Source organism: Giraffa tippelskirchi, chromosome 2, assembly GCF_054371585.1.
Source record: "Giraffa tippelskirchi isolate mGirTip1 chromosome 2, T2T-mGirTip1v1.2.pri, whole genome shotgun sequence".
NCBI classification, from domain to species: Eukaryota; Metazoa; Chordata; class Mammalia; order Artiodactyla; family Giraffidae; genus Giraffa; species Giraffa tippelskirchi.
The window spans coordinates 33,919,198-33,941,442 of record NC_137276.1 but is presented as its reverse complement, the minus strand read 5'-3'; the positions used below and the strand labels follow the sequence as shown (position 1 = coordinate 33,941,442).

General features: G+C 38.8%; 1 protein-coding gene across 5 annotated transcripts in view; it reads right to left on the bottom strand.

Moving 5' to 3' along the window:
• LOC145530782 (cytochrome P450 2C21-like) overlaps positions 1–22,245 on the bottom strand; it is a 47,177-nt gene that overhangs the window by 880 nt on the left and 24,052 nt on the right. For 4 of the 5 annotated variants that reach the window (XM_081552242.1, XM_081552241.1, XM_081552238.1 and 1 more), the window contains 4 exons: positions 16,177–16,353; positions 12,361–12,502; positions 10,048–10,235; positions 1,807–1,948 (listed from right to left, as the gene is read on the bottom strand). In XM_081552242.1, the coding sequence (XP_081408368.1) occupies positions 1,807–1,948; positions 10,048–10,235; positions 12,361–12,502; positions 16,177–16,353 (649 nt within the window). The remainder of the gene's footprint in view (positions 1–1,806; positions 1,949–10,047; positions 10,236–12,360; positions 12,503–16,176; positions 16,354–22,245) is intronic. The other variant, XM_081552240.1, reaches the window with a different exon arrangement.

Here is a 22,245-nt window from a genome sequence, read left to right as displayed (position 1 = left end):
TGCTTTCCTGAGGGTGTCCAGTGACATTTTTCTACACTCACACACACACACACAGATATACACACACACAGATATATACATACACACAGACATATATACACACACTCACTCATCCCAATTGGCAAGAGACACACTATACGTTTTCCATCTACCTCCAACCCAAGTCTCAAAAACAGGTTTATTTCTCTTCATCTGATTCCTAAAAATAATCTTGACCTTGCCATGTCCCTGTTTTAACATTATTTTAAGAGTTTACCACTATCGGGTATAAAAAGAAATGACACAAACTAGACACAAGTATTACCACATGTTCACCAATCCCCAGACACGTAAGCTATTTCAAGTGTTAGGAATTTCCAGTCATTCCTCCAACTGAAATACTCATGCCCTCAGCTCTGCCAGCTGAGATTCTCTACATCCTTCTAGATCCACCGCAGGTATCATTTATTCTATACAAACTTCTTTGATCTATTCAGGGGGATATAATTTACTCCCTCACTGGTATTCCACAAGACTTATTAATGCTTCTAATACAGAATATTTCACATGAAATCATAATTATTCCTCTCTCCCACACACTGGAATATAAGCTCATAAGGTAAAGCCTTAGATCTTATAATGGTAGCACAGTGTCAGGACAAAAGCAATCCCACAACCCTGTAAATTGAGCAGAAATCATGAGCAGGCTCATTATGCAACAATGGACCAAAAAGTCAGGAAGAAGATAAGGAGATTAGCAGGGTCTCTCTATGTGATCACCTCTGGGCATTGTTCATAATCTGGGGATGTTTCTCCATCTTCCCAGATCCATTCTGTTTGTTTTTCTTTTGCACCTACTCGCATTTAGGAAGTTGATTTCTTTGGAATGCATAACCCCAGTAGTTAGTTACCTTCTTCACTGTGAGTAAACTCAGAGGATTAAACATTGAGAAGGTTAGAGTATGTCTTCCCTCAGTCCCAGCCTGTCAGGCCTCAGTTTCAGCAGTGGCTGTATTCTCCAACATACAGACCCATCTCCTGCTGAGGCATCCATTCTCTCTTTGCTAAAAATCTGCTTGAGTGTCAACCACACCCTCCTTCTCCCAACCCTTCCAACATAGGATGGTAACATCGTCCTGCTGTTGCTCATCCCTGAGTACTTGACCACTCCTTGCCACTTCCCTTAATCGTATCCACACGTCTGAAAACAGTCTCTTCATTAAACTGTCTCAACTATCCTACCTCTTTCTTTCAAGGACCCTGGCAAATTGAAGGAAGATACTAAATATAAAATATTTCTTCCTGCAAGAAAACTTCCTTTATCTTCCAACTACTCTGCCCTCTGCCCCGTCCCACAAAATGCAAGATTCAGGAGCTTCTCTGGGTGCCCACAGAAGCCCTTTGAAAAGTATTTTTCTCTCCGGAGTATCCTTGCCTTTAACCTGCATTCCTCTTTCTTAGAGGAAGGATGCATCTGTTACTCACATTTGTATCTCTGGACCTGAGTGAGCACGCGTCTACTACATAAAAGGTATGTAGACTACATTGAGTGAATTGACTCATTCATTGAGTGAATTGACTTCTCAGAGCAGGGGAGAAAAGTCGCAGTGGAACGAGATATCTGGGAGGAGTTCTTGGGATACTCAGCAGTGGGTAAGAGAGCAGAAGTCAGGAAATACAGCCTCCAATCCAGTGAGAAACTATCTGCACTCTGGGAGTTGTGCCTCTGGCCTCATACAATGTGCCCAGCCCAGACTAGCCTCCATGCAAAGCCCTTCCTTCTCTCATTTCACCACTGATGTACAGACAAAAATGAAGCATGCTTGCCTGCTGAAAAAGCCATGAAGTAGTCACTCTTCTTAAAGTTACCACTTTTATCCAGGAAGTGACCAGGATCAAACTGCTCTGGGTTGGGAAACTCCTTGCCATCGTGCAGGACAGAAGTCAGAGATGTTAATATGGTTGTTCCCTGAGATAAAGAGAAACAGATTAACTGGATTATAAAAATGGTCATGGAGCTTGAAAAAAAAACCTTGTCTAATCCTTTCCTTTTGTAGATGAGATGACTGAGGCACACACACAAAATTTATTCTTTCCATGTCAGAGAACAAATTAATGACCAAGCCTGTGCTGTGCTTACTCACTCAGTCATGTCCAACTCTTTACAACCCCATGGACTGTAGCCCACCAGGCTCCTCTGTCCATGGGGATTCTCCAGGCATGAATACTGGAGTGCCATGCCCTCCTCCAGGGGATCTTTCTAACCCAGGATTCAAACCTAGGTGTCCCTCATTGCAGGCAGATTCTTTACTGTCTGAGTCACCAGGGAAGCCCAATGACCAAGCCTAACAGGTCTTAAATCCGATAATGCCAGTTCAGGGCACTGTTAAAACCTGACTCCAAGACCATCGTCTTCAGCTTGTAGCCTACCTGCTGCACTTGCTTTCCAGTAAATTAAAGGAGCTGCATTTTTCTTGACAAAAAAAAAGGGGGGGTGCATATTGTTTAAACGTGCTGATGTCACTGAAAATCTAGTTCACTCTCTTTGGAATCAAATATGACATCTTCAAAACTACATGAGTGGCTATATTTTTGGAAACTATTTTCTTCTCCTACTAAGATGAGAAACTGGTAAGCATTCCTTCCTCCTGCTATGTTTTTTCAATGCATTTGTTGAATATTCTTCTTGAAATAAGATGGCATTTCTGGTTTCTTGTAAGGTTTTCCTAAACTCAGAAATACCATGTAACATAGTGATTTAGAGTTTAGTTTTCAGAATCAATTGAACATTTCTCTCTACTAAATTAATCTCTGTGACTATAGGCAAGTTGTTTTTTTTTAGCATTTCCATGCCTCATTTTCATCACCAGTAAAATACAAACAGGGAGTTCCCTGGTGGCTAGGGTTCAATCTGTAGCTTAGGTTTAATCCCTGGTTGGGGAACTGAGATCCCACAAGTCGCTAAGTATGCCAAAAAAAAAAAACTAAACTAACAACAAAAAACATAAACAATAAATTTGCATTATTTTATTATATAATGAGATAATATATGAAATACTTTTTAAACAGAGGTTATTACTATAAGCTAAAATGATCAATTAATAGAAATTTTGTTACTGTTATGATAACAAAGATTTTATTCACAATATCTTGGGATCATAATAATACAGAGACAAAATTCAAATTCAGATCCATTTGAATGCCTTCTGGTATATTGTATGGCCTTTCCAAATACATGATATAGTTCTCACTCCAAAACATCATGAATTGAAAGACAGACCGTCATTTCCATGTGGGTAAATAAATAAAAGAATCAAGATTGCTGGGAGAAATATCAAAAACCTCAGATACGCAGATGACACCACCCTTATGGCAGAAAGTGAAGAGGAACTAAAGAACCTCTTGATGAAAGTGAAAGGTGAAAAGCTGGCTTAAAACTCAACATTCAAAAAACTAAGATCAGGGTATCCAGTTCCATCACTTTATGGAAAATAGATGGGGAAACAATGGAAACAGTGACAGACTTTATTTTTTTGGGCTCCAAATTCAATGCAGATGGTGACTGCAGTCATGATATTAAAAGGTGCTTAGTCCTTGGAAGAAAAGCTATGATCAACCTAGACAACATATTAAAAAGCAGAGACATTACTTTGCTGACAAAGGTCCGTCTAGTCAAGGCTATGGTTTTTCCAGTAGTCAAGTATGGATGAGAGAGCTGGACCATAAAGAATGTTGAGCGCCAAAGAATTGATGCTTTTAAACTGTGGTGTTGGAGAAGACTCTTGAGAGTCCCTTGGACTGCAAGGAGATCCAACCAGTCAATCCTGAAGGAAATCAGTCCTGAAAGTTCACTGGAAGGACTGAAGCTGAAGCTCCAATACTTTGGCCACCTGATGCGAAGAACTGACTCATTGCAAAAGACTCTGATGCTGGGAAAGATTGAGGGCGGGAGGAGAAGGGGACAACAGAGGATGAGATGGTTGGATGGCATCACCGACTCGATGGACATGAGTTTGAGCAAGTTCCGGGAGATGGTGATGGACAGGGAGGCCTGGCATGCTGGAGTCCATGGGGTCCCAAAGAGTTGGTCATGAATGAGCAACTGAACTGACTGAAATAAAGGAGAAACTGAAGTTTCAGCCTTTCCTGAACCTCTTCCTTATGACACAGCAACTCCTGTGATTCATTTTCTGGCCTGGGTGGGCTTAGAGATATGCCATGAGCATGAAGTACAGGAAGATAGTATGGTCACGCTACACAGGCTTTCATATAAAGTTAATTAGTGACAAAAAATTTATCCTGGATGATGGGACCATCTGTTGCAGTTTAGTCACTAAGTTGTGTCTGACTCTTTGCGACCCCATGGACTGTAGCCTGCCAGGCTCCTCTGTCCATGAAATTTCCCAGGCAAGAATACTGGAGGAGGTTGCCATTTCCTTCTCCAGGGGATCGTCCCAACTGAGGAAGATGGGACCAGCTACTTCAAGGTATAACAGAGTAACTGCTTTTGAGTTGCCCTCACAAAACTGAAATAAATATAAATACAGAGAGGAGGACTTCCCTGGTGGTCCCGTGGTGAAGAATCTGCCTGCCAACAGGACATGGGTTTGATCCCTGGTCCGGGAACATCCCACATGCCTCGGGGCAACGAAGTCCGTGCAGTACAGCTACTGAGCCCACATGCTCTACAGCCTGCATGCTGCAACAAGACAAGCCATTGCAACGAGAAGGCCAGGCCTTCACTAGAGAGTAGCCCCTGCTCACCACAACTAGAGAAAGCCCACATGCAGCAATGAAGGCCCAGAGCAGCCAAATAAATAATACTTTCTGAAATCCACAGGGGGGAAAACATGAGTAACAGCTTTCCAGCGTTGAACAAGAAGCAATCCAGGATTGTGATATTTTAATAAAGAGGAATTAGGTAGGCCCTATATTCACTTCTAATATACTTCTGAGAACGCTTTCCTCCTAGAGTGCAGGGAGGTGGTAGCCAAGCAAAGTGGGACCCTTTCTGAGCTAAGGAGACAGAGGTCAAAATCTGATGCCTACAACTCATGAGGAAGGACACAAGTCAGGAAGAATCTATAAACAGGGAAGATCTCAAAAGTATACAAGACTATTCTCTGTACATTCATGTTTGTGGGTTGGGCAGCTTCGGGACCCCAATTAGAGTATGACTGCTGGGGAGGTGAGAACTGAAGGTGGATACCAGATACTGTACAGTGATAGAGAAGCTGAAGTTCCAACCCAGTGAGAGTGGAAAGAACTTTCCTGGCAACTCAGATATTCTGTCATGATTGATCCCCCAAGTTCTAAGTTGCTGGATTAATGAACCCACCCTGGACTAAGGGTCATGCCCTAAGATTAAATCAAAAATTGAAATTAAATCACAATGACAAACAATTATAGTAAGCTTAAGAGACTAAAGGACATCTGTTGGTAATTTAGCTGCCCATCAAAATAAAATTCGGTACCCTTTAAAGAAAGGGTAATCCAGACTCCCCATAAGACATCATTCAAAAAGTTCACTATACAACAGAAAATAAAAAATAAATGTGAAATGAGAGAAATATGACCCAAATTTGAAGAAAAAATAGCCAATAGAACTAGAACCCATATTATCCTAGATATTAGAATTATCTAAGCACTACTCAAGAATTACAAACCATCTATCATAAGTATATCCAAATTCTTAAAGGAATAATTAATAACAAAAAAAGAATAAATGAGAAATATCAACAGAGATTTAAAACTATAAAAATAGAAATTCTAGAAATGAAATTTTTACTGGATTGAATTAAAAACATTTAGAGACTACAGAAGAAAAGGTTAGTGAATTTAGAGACATATCAATAGAGTAATGGCTGAGAAGCCCCTATTGGAAGAACTTTCCAACAGACAGTAATTATAAACTGTGAAATACACACAAACACACACATTCTGCAAGGTAGCCAAAAGCATAAAGATACTGAAGTGTAGAAAACACTTGAGAAGAGAAAAAGATACTGGATGAGTTTTCCATTTTAATGATGTTATCATGAGGACAGGTCTCAGACAACAAAATACTGAGTGACTAAAACACGGCCATAAGCCAAGTCTCACTGCTTTAAAGAATCAGTGACAATATTCAGCTGTACCTACTGCACAGAAACAAAAAAAAAGGGAGGGCAGGGGGAATACCATAAAAGAAAGAGCCAGAGAAGAGGACCCTTAAATTCCTTATATGAACTATCCCAAATCTCTGATAATCCTATAATCCTTGAATTACATGTGGAATAAATTCCAGTAACTATCCTAAAGTTAAAAAAAACTTAAATTTAAAACTCAGAATTTTGAGTTGAGAACAGCATAGTTAACCACCTGCTAAAACAAGCAAATGAACAAAGCTTGGTGTTCCTCAAAGGACATGAATGAATCATGAGTCCCTACGATATATCATTAAAAATATGTAGGACATAATTCAAAATTATTAGACCCACACACATACACATACACACACCAGGAAAATGTGACCCACACACAAGAGAAAAAGAAGAACAATAGTAACACTAAAATAACAATAGTGATAATGGAATAAACAGATAAGAATTTTGAAACACAATCAAATTTTGAATTGATAATCATAACTATTATAGTCAAGTAAATGAAAAAATGTCTCAACATTAACTAAAATGTTAATGAATATATGATCAAAATATAAATTATAAAGAGAACCCAAATGGAAATTCCAAAACTAAAATTTATGGTTGATTAGATTAATTATTAAATAGGCTTTACAATAGTTTGAAAGAAAAAGTTGGTGAAATAGAAGATAAATCAATAAAACTTTTTTCAGTCTGGAGAAAAGGAAAAAATTGAAAACAAATAAGCAAACAGAACCTAAGGAACCTTTTCAACAATACCATAAGGTGACTGGAGTACCAAAAAAAAAAGAAAATAAGTAAGAGAGGCAAAAAATATTTGAGAAAATAATGAAGACAATGTAGACATCTACAATGTAGACAAATATAATAAATAAAAACAAAACCAGACGTAAACATAAATATATTGTAGTTAAAATATAGTCAAATACACAGAGAAAATTTGAGGGCAGTCAAAGAAAAATGGCCCATTACCTACACAAGAACAAGAATTCAAATGACTGCTGACTACTCATCAATAAAAATGGAAAACAGAAAATAGTAAAATGAAATAAAGTGCTAAAAAGAAAAAACTTATACCCAGTTAACACAATAATCTATATCCAGATACCCATCAGTCGTAAACAAAGTTTTATTGGAATACTTCCATGCCTATTTCTTAAAGTATTATCTATGGTTACCTTTATTCTACAATGGCAGATTGAGACCACATGCTCCACAAAATCTATATCACTACTTGGCCTCTTAAAGAGATGTTTCCCAACCCTGTTTAAAGCAAAAATTATAACACTAATGGTAGCTTTATAATATACATAGATATTATACATGTGATAACTTTGGTATAAAGGAAGAGGAACGGGTTAAATAGCCATATATGATTGCAGTGTTCTTGTATTTTTTAATTTAACAGTTTAATTTTAAGAGGACTGTAAAAATTTAAGAATACATATTGTAATCTCAAGAGAAATCATTTAAAAAATAGTTCAATGACAATAGATATTTGCAATCCTGAAAAAAATCTACTAATCCAGAGGAAGGCAGGAAATGAGAAGCAGAGAGATATAAAAAAGAGGGACAAACAAAGAACCAATTATTTAAAGTACAGTTATTCCCAAGAGAAGACGGTAAAGGAGGAAGAGTAGAATTATGAACTTGGTGGATAAGCAGGACACAAATGATGAATTTGTAAATATAAACCCACCGTATCAGTAATTATATTAAATTGCAATAAACTAAACATTCCAATTTAAAAAGTAGAATGCACTTAATAGACATATAAGGACAATCCATCCAAAAGCAATAGAACACGTTCTCCTCAAGCACACATGAAACATTATCCAGAATAGATCATATGTTATGGCACAAAACAAGTATTAAGAAGTTTTAGAAGACTGAAATCATATCAAGTATATTTCTAAACAAAATGTTATAAATTGAGAAATCAGTTATAATAAAACTGGAAAATTCACAGAGATGTGGATATTAAACACTATGCTACTGAACAATCAAAGGATCAAAGAATAAATCAAAAGAGAATCAAAAAGTACCTTGAGACAAAAAAAAAAAAATGTAAACATAGCATACCAAAACTTGTGAGGTCAAGAAAAGTAGCTCTAAGAGAAAAGTTCAGTGATAAATGCCTACATTAAGAAATAAGAATGATATCAAACAAGCAACCTAACTTGACACCTCAAAGAACTAGAAAGAGCAGAAAAAACAAAGCTCAAAGTCAGCAGAAGGAAGGAAATAGAGATGCTAAAGTAAATAAAAGAAACAGAGACCAATAAGACAAAAAAAAAAAAAAAAACAATGAGTCTAAGAGCTGCCTTTTTAAAGCCATAAACAAAATTGACAAACCTTTAGCTAGACTTACCAAGAAAAGAAGAAATAAGATTTAAATAAGCAGAAATAAAAGAGGAAACATTACAACTGATACCAGACAAATACATACAATCATAACAAACTATTAATATAATGATCCATATCTGAACAAATTGGAGAACTTAGAAAAAATAGATTCTTAGAAACCTACAACCTATCAAGAAAGAATCATGAAGAATTAGAAATCTGAATACATGAATCATGAGTAAGGAGATTGAATTGGCAATCACACACTCCCAAAACACAAAGCGTAGGACCAGACAGTTTCACTGATTAATTCTACCAAATATATAAACAGAAATGAATACCAATTCTCAAACTCCTCCAAAAAATACAAGAGGAAAGGCCACTTCCAAACTAACTTTGAAAAGCTAACATTACCCTTCTATTATAACCAAAAAGAATATTACATGAAATGAAAATTATAGACCAATATTCTTGATATCTGGTCCCATCACTGCATGGCTAATAGAAGGGGGAAAAGTGGACACAGTGACAGATTTTGTTTTCTTGGGCTCCAAAGTAATTCACTGCAGACAGTGATCACAGCCATGAAATTAAAAAACTCTTGCTCCTTGGAAGAAAAGCTATGATAAACCTAGACAGCATATTAAAGAGCAGAGACATCACTTTGCCAACAAAGGTCCATACAGTCAAAGCTATGGTTTTTCCAGCAATTGTGTATGGATGTGAGAGTTGGACCATAAAGAAGTCTGAGTGCCAAAAAATTGATGCTTCTGAATTGTGCTGCTGGAGAAGACTCTTGAAGAGTCACTTGGACTGCAAGACCAAACCAGTCAATCCTAAAGGAAGTCAGCCCTGAATATTCTTTGGAAGGACTGATGCTGAAGCTGAAACTCCAATACTTTGGCCACCTGATGTGAAGAACTAACTCATTCAAAAAGACCCTGATGCTGGGAAAGATTGAAGGCAGGAGAGGAAGGGGATGACAGAGGATGAGATGGTTGGATGTCATCAACGACTTGATGGCTGTGAGTTTGAGTGGACTCCGTGAGTTGGTGATGGACAGGGAGGCCTGGCGTGCTGCAGTCCATGGGGTCGCAAAGAGTCGAACAAGACTGAGCGACTGAACTGAACTGAACTGATTGAGCTGGTGACAATAATATCAACCTGATGGGCTGCGTGGTCTTCCAGAAGGGATCAGTAGCTCAAATGCAAGTAGGGAGGAAGAAAACTGTCGCATTGAACTTTTGACAAGTGAAACAGATAGGGAGGTGCTTACTGATTAAGTGGTAAGAGTAATAAAACATACACTGGAAAATAGGAAGTGAACAGAAGAGTAGCCTAATGAACTGGCAGAATATGGGACTACCAATGTCCTGAAAATCCTGTGGGATTCTAAGCACTATTATATTTAATAAATTGTATCTACAAACTAAAAGGAAAGGAGCATGTGGTCAGAAGGTGAAATACCTGAGACATGACTGGGTAATACCTGTAGAAAATTAGGCAATCTCTACATCTACTGCTGTGATAGCTGAAACCTAAGAGTCTTAATGAGGAATATAGATGAAATACCTCTCACCTTGGGAATGAGATATTCTCTGAATTTAATGTCTTGAGCTGCTGCATGGGGTAGGTTGTTGGGGACAAGGTCAATGTATCTCTGGATCTCATGGATCACAGCATCTGTGTAGGGCATGCAGCTCCTGTCCTGCATGCAGGGGCTCCGGTTTCTGCCAACCACACGGTTAATTTCTTCCTGGACTTTAGCTGGCAGGGTAGAAATCAGAATTTATGTCAAGTGATAAAGACATTTTTTATCTTATTAATGATGATTACATTGTGGTAGGATATGGAGAGAAGGAAAAATTACATGTGTTTCCCTACAAGGGAAAAAACAGAATTTCAGTGTCATGGAAAAAATGGAATTTCATTAGAGACTTAAACACACTGTCTTGATCTTGGACAGCCTCGCAGAGAGGCACAGGGTAGTTGGGGCTCACCTCTGGAACGCATATGCTGGTAGCAGCTATTGTGGAGAGCTCATCCCAACACATGGACATGGATGATAGTAAGTGCAATTTTAGAATCTTCCCTCTGGCTTATTAGTGCCAGAACTTGGCACTTCTCATCAGCCAGTTATCATCTGTTCTTGGATATGGGAGGCCAAGCAGCTAGCTGGGCTGGGACATACATAGTCCTACCCACCAGCATGCTGCTTAATATAGCGGCCCTGAGCCCCAGCTGCCCTTGGACCCAACTCCACTCACCCATTGGAAGACTCCAACCCCAGGACCCCCTGGGCCCCCATCCAGACAATGGGCAGGCCAACTCCAACTGTAGGACCCCTAGGGTCTTACAGCCAGCAAACACAGGATCTGGCTCCCCGCACCAGGATACGCAAGATCCTGCATCCAGAGAAGCCAGGATGTGGCCTCACACACCAGAAGGCAGGTACTATCCTCAAGACTCCTGGGGCCTGATCCACCAAGCAGCAGGCCAACCTCAGCCCCAGGACCACAGCAGTCCTGCAGCCAACCATGTCAAGATCCACCCCACTCAACAGCATGTCAGCACCACTAGAAGACATCTTGGGTCCCAGGCTCACCCAACAGCAAACTGACACCCAGTTCTAGGAAACCCCAGAACTCTCTGCCAGCCATCTCAGGAAGAGACCCTGGACCCAGCTCTAACCACCAGAGGGCCAGCACTAGACTAGGCCTATGGAGTTTCATAACCAGCTGCCACATGACCCAGCCCCACCCACCATCACCCAGCAGCTACTCCACAAGAAAAATGTATTGAACACAAATGGAAGCCAAAAGAAAGTTGAGGAAGCAATAGACACAATAGACTTTAAAGCAAAGAATGTATGGAACAAGAGAAAAAAGAAGGACATTACATAATGATGAAAGAATCAATCCAACAAGAAGATATAACAATTATAAATCTACATGCATATGTGCTAAGTTGCTTCAGTCATGTCTGACTCTTGCGACCCTTTGGACTGTAGCCTACCAGGCTCCTCTGCCCATGAGATTCTCCAGGCAAGAATAATGGAGTGGGTTGCCATGCCCTCCTCCAGGGGATCTTCCCAACCCAGGGAATGAACCCACATCTCTTATGTCTCACATGCACGTTGGCAGGTGAGTTCTTTACCACTAGCACCCCCTGGGAAGCCCATAAATATATATACATTTAACTGATTCACTCTGCTGTACAGCAGAAACTAATACAACATTGTAAGACAATTAAACTCAAAAAAATAAAAATAAAAGTGTCTTAATAGGTCAAAGCACAAAGCATGATAGAGTAAAGGAAATATTCTCTTAGATAAGGACTGAATAAAGAAAAAAGAGGATGAGAAATTACATTTGTCAGGAAAATTTGTTTGCCCAAAAGGGTGTATTTGAACAGAATTTTTGTGTATAACTTTTTAATTTAAAGAGTGAGGTTTTTTGATGAAGAAAGATTGTGATTTTGTTGAGTCAATCCTTCCATTGCAAAGGCATCTGAGTAGAATTAACTTTTGACAAAAGTACATTTATCTGGACTTGGAAGGCTAATCAAGCAATCTCATTGTAGAGAAAATTCTTCACTGTCTGAGCCACTATGGAAGCCCTAATGCACGTGACCTGATGCAAATCAAGGATACTCCACCACAGTAGGGAGGACAGTGATCTCTGCCCTCCGTAACTCTGGTACTGGTTAAATATTTCATTCTCCTTTTTTACTATGCTCTAATTTGAATGCAATTCATACAATGATAGGAAGATGTACTAAGGTGAAAGTTTTTCTTGTACATCTTCTAGGCAGATGAAGAGTAGAAAAGTCATCAGTGTTGCCTGCCAATTTCTAACCGGAATTTCATCCTGTCCATCATCTGTGATATTACCTGTGACCTCTGGGTGCTTCAGCAGGAGCAGCAGTCCATATCTCAGAGTGATGCTAGTTGTCTCTATTCCAGCAGTAAACACATCCCATATAGTGGTGATCAAGTTGTCCATCGTAAATTCAGACTGTTTATTGTGTTTCTCCTAACAATGATGTATCAGGATTACTTTATAAGTAAAAGAAACTTACAAGTAACTTAAAATAATTCCATATAACAACGTAATTTTTTAAGTTTACTTATTTGATAAATTAAGCCAAACATTAGAGAATGTTATAGATGAAGGTAAAGTTAGATGAGTTGTTAGAATTTCTTCAATTAAAATATAACCAGAGGGTGAGGGCGGGATGATATGGGAGAATGGTATGGAAGCATGTAGATTATCATATGTGAAATGAATCGCCAGTCCAAGTTCAATGCATGATACAGGGTGCTTCGGGCTGGTGCACCTGGATGACCCGGAAGAGGGATGGGGAGGGAGGTGGAAGGGGGGTTCTGGAAGGGGAAAACATGTACACCCATGGTGGATTCATGTCAATGTATGGCAAAACAAATTAAAAATAAATAAATAAATAAATTATATATATATATATATATATATATATATATATAACCAGAGTTAAACTTCTAGAACTAACACCCAAAAAAGATGTCCTTTTCATTATAGGGGACTGGAATGCAAAAGTAGGAAGTCAAGAAACACCTGGCGTAACAGGCAAGTTTGGCCTTGGAGTACAGAATGAAGCAGGGCAAAGGCTAATCGAGTTTTGCCACGAGAACGCACTGGTAATAGCAAACACCCTATTCCAACAACACAAGAGAAGACTCTACACGTGGACATCACCAGATGGTCAACACCGAAATCAGATTGATTATATTCTTTGCAGCCAAAGATGGAGAAGCTCTATACAGTCAGCAAAAACAAGACCGGGAGCAGACTGTGGCTCAGATCATGAACTGCTTATTGCCAAATTCATACTTAATTTGAAGAAAGTAGGGAAAACCACTAGTCCATTCAGGTATGACCTAGATCAAATCCCTTATGAGTATACAGTGGAAGTGACAAATAGATTTAAGGGACTAGACCTGATGGACAGAGTACCTGATGAACTATGGACAGAGGTTCGTGACATTGTACAGGAGACAGGGATCAAGAAAATCCCCATGGAAAAGAAATGCAAAAAAGCAAAATGGCTGTCTGAGGAGGCCTTACAGATAGCTGGGAAGAGAAAAGAAGCTAAAAGCAAAGGAGGAAAGGAAAGATATTCCCATCTGAATGCGGAGTTCCAAAGAATAGCAAGGAGAGATAAGAAAGCCTTCCTCAGCGATCAATGCAAAGAAATAGAGGAAAACAACAGATTGGGAAAGACTAGAGATCTCTTCAAGAAAATTAGAGATACCAAAGGAACATTTCATGCAAACATAGGCTCGATAAAGGACAGAAATGGTATGGACCTAACAGAAACAGAAGACATTAAGAAGAGGTGGCAAGAATACACAGAAGGACTGTACAAAAAAGATCTTCACGACCCAGATAATCACGATGGTGTGATCACTCACCTAGAGCCAGACATCCTGGAATGTGAAGTCAAGTGGGCCTTAGAAAGCATCACTACGAACAAAGCTAGTGGAAGTGATGGAATTCCAGTTGAGCTATTTTAAATCCTCAAAGGTGATGCTGTGAAAGTGCTGCACTCAATATGCCAGCAAATTTGGAAAACTCAGCAGTGGCCACAGGACTGGAAAAGGTCAGTTTTCGTTCCAATCCCAAAGAAAGGCAATGCCAAAGAATGCTCAAACTACGGCACAATTGCACTCATCTCACATGCTAGTAAAGTAGTGCTCAAAATTCTCCAAGCCAGACTTCAGCAATACTTGAACCGTGAACTTCCAGACATTCAAGCTGGTTTTAGAAAAGGCAGAGGAACCAGAGATCAAATTGCCAATATCCACTGGATCATCGAAAAAGCAAGAGAGTTCCAGAAAAACATCTATTTCTGCTTTATTGACTATGCCAAAGCCTTTGACTGTGTGGATCACAATAAACTTTGGAAAATTCTGAAAGAGATGGGAATACCAGACCATCTGACCTGTCTCTTGAGAAACCTGTATGCAGGTCAGGAAGCAACAGTTAGAACTGGACATGGAACAACAGACTGGTTCCAAATAGGAAAAGGAGTACCTCAAGGCTGTATATTGTCACCCTGCTTATTTAACTTATATGCAGAGTACATCATGAGAAACGCTGGGCTGGAAGAAACACAAGCTGGAATCAAGATTGCCGGGAGAAATATCAATAACCTCAGATATGCGGATGACACCACCCTTATGGCAGAAAGTGAAGAAGAACTAAAGAGCCTCTTGATGAAGGTGAAAGAGGAGAGTGAAAAAGTTGGCTTAAAGCTCAACGTTCAGAAAACTAAGATCATGGCATCTGGTCCCATCACTTCATGGGAAATAGATGGGGAAACAGTGGAAACAGTGTCAGACTTTATTTTTCTGGGCTCCAGAATCACTGCTGATGGTGACTGCAGCCATGAAATTAAAAGACGCTTACTCCTTGGAAGGAAGGTTATGGCCAACCTAGATAGCATATTTAAAAGCAGAGACATTACTTTGCCAACAAAAGTCCGTCTAGTCAAGGCTATGGTTTTTCCAGTGATCATGTATGGATGTGAGAGTTGGACGGTGAAGAAAGCTGAGCGCCAAAGAATTGATGTTTTTGAACTGTGGTGTTGGAGAAGACTCTTGAGAGTCCCTTGGACTGCAAGGAGATCCAATCAATCCATCCTAAAAGAGATCAATCCTGGGTGTTCATTGGAAGGTCTGATGTTGAAGCTGAAACTCCAACACTTTGGCCACCTCATGCGAAGAGTTGACTCACTGGAAAAGACCCTAATGCTGGGTAGGATTGGGGGCGGGAGGAGAAGGGGACGACAGAGGATGAGATGGTTGGATGGCATCACTGACTCAATGGACATGGGTTTGGGTGGACTCCGGGTGTTGGTGATGGACAGAGAGGCCTGGCGTGCTGCAATTCATGGGGTCGCAAAGAGTCGGACACGACTGAGCGACTGAACTGAACTGAAACTTCCAACAAGTCCTTTCTGATTCCTCACTTTTTCACCCACTGGAGTAAATCAGTTCTTCAGTAATTTCTTTCCAACTTGACTCTTATCAAGTCATCCCTGCTACTCACCATCAGTTCGGGCATCTACTATTTCATCATATCTGAATTTCTCTCAGGCCTTCAGAACCACCTATCCTCAAACTGAAACACTATTCCCAAATTCATCAGTCATTAAACTCACAACAATTCCTCAGTTACTATCAAGACAGTCTCTTTAAAAATTCCACACACTTCATCACTGTACTTATCTTTCCCTGAACAAATTTTGTCATCTCTGTGAATCCTCAAAACCTCTGTTTCCTACTGTCTTTCCAAGAGTAAGCCTTTCTAGATTCCCATCCATTTCTGCCTTCTCTCATTTCTTACATCACCCATTCATGGAATTAATTTAATGAAAGAGAATATACTATCTATCACTTATCTTGAATGTGTGTGTGTGTGTTTCGATCTGTTCTCAAATAAAGAACCATGGTAACTATAAAAACTTCCAAGCAATTTTCAGTGACAATGCAGAAATAATTCAAGACATCCAGTATGGTTTGCACAATAGGCTGCACAAGAAATGAATATATCTTTAAGAAGGAGCACTTGTTTTAATAAACTGATTGCACTGAGAAGAACAAAGCTATTCCATGCATCACATCACTCCACATACAAAGATGAAACAGCAAATCTGGATCCCATTTTACCTTTTCCATTTTAATCAGGAAGTAATCAATAAAGTCTTGAGGGTTATTGAGGTCCAAGGATTCTTGGTGTTCCTTTATTTTCTCCAAAAAAAACTTCCTTTGCTCAGTCATGTTTTTAAATAATGTATTATGACTCCCTGGGAGATAATGTAGTAAAGAGGGGAAAACATTGTAGAGCTGAAAAAGAAAAGAAACAGTCAATTCATTCAGCAAACATTTACAGGCCCATATTATGGAGCAGACATATTTCTATAAAATGAGTAAATAAAGATGAAAAAGATATGCTTCTTGCACTGGAACCCATTTGGGATTTGAAGGAGAGGGAACTAATAAAATGGCCTAAGTGACAGTATGCACAGATTAACAACTAATTTCAAAACCATTCAAATTATTTTCCTAACCATAACTCTGAAGAAATTCAGGATCATACCACATCTTTCCAGATGAGGGTACTGAGGTTCAGAAAGGTTAGTCAACCAGTCTAAGACACAAAACTAGTGACAGAGGTAGAATCCAGTGTTTATCCCAGTTTACACTACACACATGTTTACAGAGACTCATCTAAAAAGTGTGCAAGCTGTTTATAATAGCCAGGACATGGAAGCAGCCTAGATGCCCATCAGCAGACGAATGGATAAGGAAGCTGTGGTACATATACACAATGGAATATTAGTCAGCCATTAAAAAGAATACTTTCAAATCAGTTCTAATGAGGTGGATGAAACTGGAGCCTATTATACAGAGTGAAGTAAGCCAGAAAGAAAAACACCAATACAGTATACTAACACACATATATAGAATTTAGTAAATCAGTAAAGCTAACCCTGTATGCGAGACAGCAAAAGAGACACAGATATATAGAACAGTATTATGGACTCTGTGGGAGAGGGCAAGGGCGGGATGATACAGGAGAATGGCATGGAAGCATGTAAATTATCATATGTGAAACGAATCGCCAGTCCAAGTTCAATGCATGATACAGGGTGCGCGGGGCTGGTGCACCAGGATGACCCAGAGGGATGGGATGGGGAGGGAGGTGGAAGAGGGGTTCTGGAAGGGGAAAACATGTACACCCATGTGGATTTATGTCAATGTATGGCAAAACAAATACAATATTGTAAAGATAAAAAATAGATAAATAATTTTTAAAAAAATAAAAAGTGTGCAGCGATCATACACTTTTTCTACATTTATTTTTATGAAAATATATTAACAGTTGACACATATTATATTAGTTTCAGGTGTACAAAATGGTGATTCACCATTTACATGCATTACAAATTGATCGCCATGATAAGCCTAGGAATCATCTGTCATCATACAGTTATTGAAATGTTATTGACTCTATTCCTTATGCTGTATATTACATCCCTATGACTTATTACATTTATATCTGAAGTTCATACTCTTTAATCCCTTTTACCTATTTCATTCATCCCTCTACTTCTTCCTCTCTGAGGACCACCAGTTTCTTCTCTGTATCTATGAATTTGTTTCTGTTTTATTTTGTTTGTTTTAATTTTTAGATTCTAAATATGAATTAAATCATATAATATTTGTCTTTGTCTGCCTGACATTCTTCCCTTAGCATAGTATCTTCTAGGACTATCCATGCTGTATAAATGGCACAATTTCAAGCTTTTATATGGCTGAGTAATATTTCATTGTGTGTGTGTGTATACCACTTCTTCTGTATCCTTTCATCTATCAATGGACACTCAGGTGATTTTGATATCTTACCTATTGTCAACAATGCTACAGGGAATATAGGGGTGCATATATCTTTTTGAATAAGTTTATTTTCTTCAGATAAATACCCAGAAGTTTTCTAGAGAGAAGTACTCAGTTAAGTTCCAGATCATATAGGAGCTCTATTTTTAACTTTTTGAGGAACCTCTATACTGTTTGCCGTGGTGACCATTTCTATTTACATTCTTACCAACAGTGCATGAATGTTCCCTTATCTCCACATCCTCCCAACACTTGTTATTTCTTCTCTTTCTTATAATAGCCATTCTGACTGGTGTGAGGTAAAATCTTTTAGTGTTTTTATTTGTATTTTCCTGATAATTAGTGTTCTGACCATCTTTCCATGTGCCTATTGGCCAACTGTTTGTTTTTGGAAAAATACCTATTTGAACCTTCTGTCCATTTTTTAATTAGAGTTTTCTTTTTGTTGTTGAAGTGTATGAGTTCTCTGTGTATTTTGAACACTAACTCCTTGTCAGATACATCATTTGCAAATATATTCTATTCAGCAGGCAGGCATTTCATTTTGTTGATAGTTACCTTCACTGTACAAAAGCTTTTACATTTATTAGGTCACATTCGTTTACTTTTGCTTTTGTTTCCCTTGCCTAACAATGCATAACCAAAAAAATATCAACAAGATTAATGTCAAAGAGCACACATCTATGATTACTTCTAGAATTTTTATAGTTCTGGTTCTTACATTTAAATCCTTAATCCATTCTGAATTTATTTTTATATGTGGTGTGATAAAGGCATCCACTTTGATTCTTTTGTATGTAACTGTCCAGTTTTCCCAATACCATTTATTGAAGAGGGTGTCTTTTCTACATTCTGTATTCTAGCTTCTTTTGTTGTATATTAATTATCTACTAAGTGTGGGTTCATATCTAGGCTGTCTCTTCAGTTCCATTGATTATGTCTGTTTTTGTGCCAGTATCACACTTCTTTTTCTTTGCTTGCTGTGGCTGGAACTTTCAGTACTATGCTGAATAAATGTTGGGAGAGTGAGCATCCTTGTGTTGTTCCTGATTTGAGAGGAAATACTTTCAGGTTTTCACCATTGAGAATGTTGGGAGATTCTCCTACAGGGGCTTTATTACATTCAGGTATGTTCCCTCTCTATTCACTCTGGAGTTTTTATCACAAATGGATGTTGAATTCAGTCAAAAAGTTTTTTTGCAAAACTTTAAAAAATCATATGATTTATTCTTCATTTTTAATGTGATGTATCACATAGATTGATCTGCAGACACTGAACCATCTTTGCATCCCCAGAATAAATTTGGTTTATTCATAGATTATAATCATGTTAATGTATTGCTGATTTCAATTTCATGCAAAGATGGGCACAACAAAGGACAGAAATGGTATGGACTTAAAAGAAACAGAAGATATTAAGAAGAGGTGGCAGCAATAAACAGAAGAACGATAGAAAAAAGGTTTTAATGACACAGATAACCATGATGGTGTGATCACTCACATAGAGCCAGACATCCTGGAATGTGAAGTCAAGTGAGCCTTAGGAAGAATCACAACAAACAAAACGAGTGGAAGTGATGGAATTACAGTTGAGCTATTTCAAATCCTAAAAGATGATGCTATGAAAGTGCTGTACTCAATATGCCAGCAAATTTGGAAAACTCAGCAGTGGCCACAGGACTGGGAGATGTCAGTTTGATTCCAATCCGAAAGAAAGGCAATGCCAAAGAATGTTCAAACTACCACACAGTTGCACTCATCTCACACGCTACAAAGTAATGCTCAAAATTCTCCAAGCGAGTCTTCAACACTATGTGAACTGAGACACTCCAGATGTTCAAACTGGATTTATAAAAGGCAGAGGAATCAGAGATCAAATTTTCAATGTCCGTTGGATCATCGAAAAAGCAAGAGAGTTCCAGAAAAACATCTACTTCTGCTTCATTGACTACACTAAAGTCTTTGACTGTGTGGATAACAATAAACTGGAAAATTCTTCAAGATTTGGGAATACCAGACCACCTTACTTGCCTCCTGAGAAACCTGTAGGCAGGTCAAGAAGCAACAGTTAGAACTGGACATGGAACAACAGACTGGTTCCAAATTGGGAAAGGAGTACATCAAGGCTGTTTGTCACCCTACTTATTTAACTTATGTGCAGAGTATATCATTGGACTTTCTGGGCTGGATGAAGCACAAGCTGGAATCAAGATTGCCTAGAGAAATAGCAATAACCTCAGATATGCAGATGACACCACCCTTATGGCAGAAAGCAAAGAAGAACTAAAGAGCCTCTTGATGAAAGTCAAAGAGGAGAGTGAAAAAGCATCTTAAAACTCAACATTCAAAAAGCAAAGATCATGGCATCCATTTCCATCACTTCATGGTGAATAGATGGGGAAGCAATGGAAACAGTGACAGACTTTATTTTCTTGGGCTCTAAAATCACTGCAGATGGTGACTGCAGCCATGAAATTAAAAGACACTTGTTCCTTGGGAGAAAAACTATGACCAACCTAGACAGCATATTAAAAAGCAGAGACATTATTTGCTGACAAAGGTCCATCCAGTCAAAGTTATGGTTTTTCCAGTACTCATGTATGGATGTGAGAGTTGGCAAAGAAAGCTGAGCACCAAAGAATTGATGCTTTTGAACTGTGGTGTTGGAGAAGACTCTTGAGAGTCCCTTAGACTGCAAGGAGATCCAACCAGTCCATCCTAAAGGAAATCAGTTCTGAAAATTCATCGGAAGGATTGATGCTGAAGCTGAGGCTCCAATACTTTGGCCACCTGATGTGAAGAATTGACTCTTTAGAAAAGACCCTGAAGCTGGGAAAGATTGAAGGCAGGAGGAGAAGGGGATGACAGAGGATGAGATGGTTGGATGGCATCACCAACTAAATGGACATGAGTCTGAGCAAAATCCAGGGGTTGGTGATGGACAGGGAATCCTGGCATGCTGCAGTCCACAAAGAGTTGGACATGACTGAGCGATTGAACTGAACTGAATATTTTGTTGAGGATTTTTGCATCTAGCTTCATCAAAAATATTGACCTTAATTATTCTTTTCTTTTTATTGTTTTTTTTTTTCTAATTTAGGTATGATGGTAATGTTGGTATCATAGAATAATTTTGAAAGTTTTCCTTTGGACATGTTTGGAAAGGTTAAGCATTAGCTCTTTTTTAAATATTTGGTAGAATTCACTTGTGAGGGCATCTGGTCCTGGATTTTTGGTTTTGGGGAGTTTTGATTCCTGGTTCTATTTCATTAATAGTGTTCAGTCTTCAGATTATCTGTTTCTTCCTGATTCAATCTTGGTATGTGTGTTTCTATGAATTTATACATTTTCCACTAGGTGTTCAATTTGTGGGTGTATAATTATTCATTGTGATCTCTCATGATTCTTTGAATTTCTGTGATATATGTTCCTCTTCCATTTCTGATTTTATTTATTTGAGCTTTCTTTTTCCCTGATGAGTCTGGCTAGAGTTTATCCAATCTGATTATCTTTTCAAAGAACCAGCTTTTAGGTTCACTAATCTTTTCTAAAGTGGCTGACTTTTTGGGGGGGCTCCAAAATCACTGCAGATGGTGACTGCAGCCATGAAATTAAAAGACACTTACTCCTTGGAAGAAAAGTTATGACTATCCTAGACAGCATATTAAAAAGTGAAGACATTACTTTGCCAACAAAGGTCCGTCTAGTCAAGGGTATGGTTTTTCCAGTAGTCATGTATGGATGTGAGAGTTGGGCTATAAGGAAAGCTGAGTACTGAAAAGTTGATGCTTTTGAACTGTGGTGTTGGAGAAGAGTCTTGAGAGTCCCTTGGTCTGCAAGGAGATCCAACCAGTCCATCCTAAAAGAGATCAGTCCTGGGTGTTCATTGGAAAGATGGATGTTGAAGCTGAAACTCCAATCCTTTGGCCACCTGATGAGAAGAACTGACTCATTGGAAAAGACCCTGATGCTGAGAAAGATTGAAGGCAGGAGGAGAAGGGGACGACAGAGGATGAGACGGTTGGATGGCGTAAACGACTCGATGGCCATGAGTCTGAGTAAATTCCGGGAGCTGGTGATGGACAGGGAGGCCTGGTGTGCTGCGGTCCATGGGGTCGTAAAGTGTCAGACATGACTGAGCGACTGAACTGAACTGAACTGAATCTTTTCTATTGCCCTTTTAGTCTCTATTGTTAATTTAGTCTCTGATCTTTATTATTTCCTTCCTTCTGCTAACTTTGGGCTTTGTTCTTCTTTTTTTTTTTTTTTGGTGTGTGTGTGTGTGTGTAGCAGTTTTATTAAAGTCAGAAAAGGGACAGAGAAAGCTTCTGACATAGG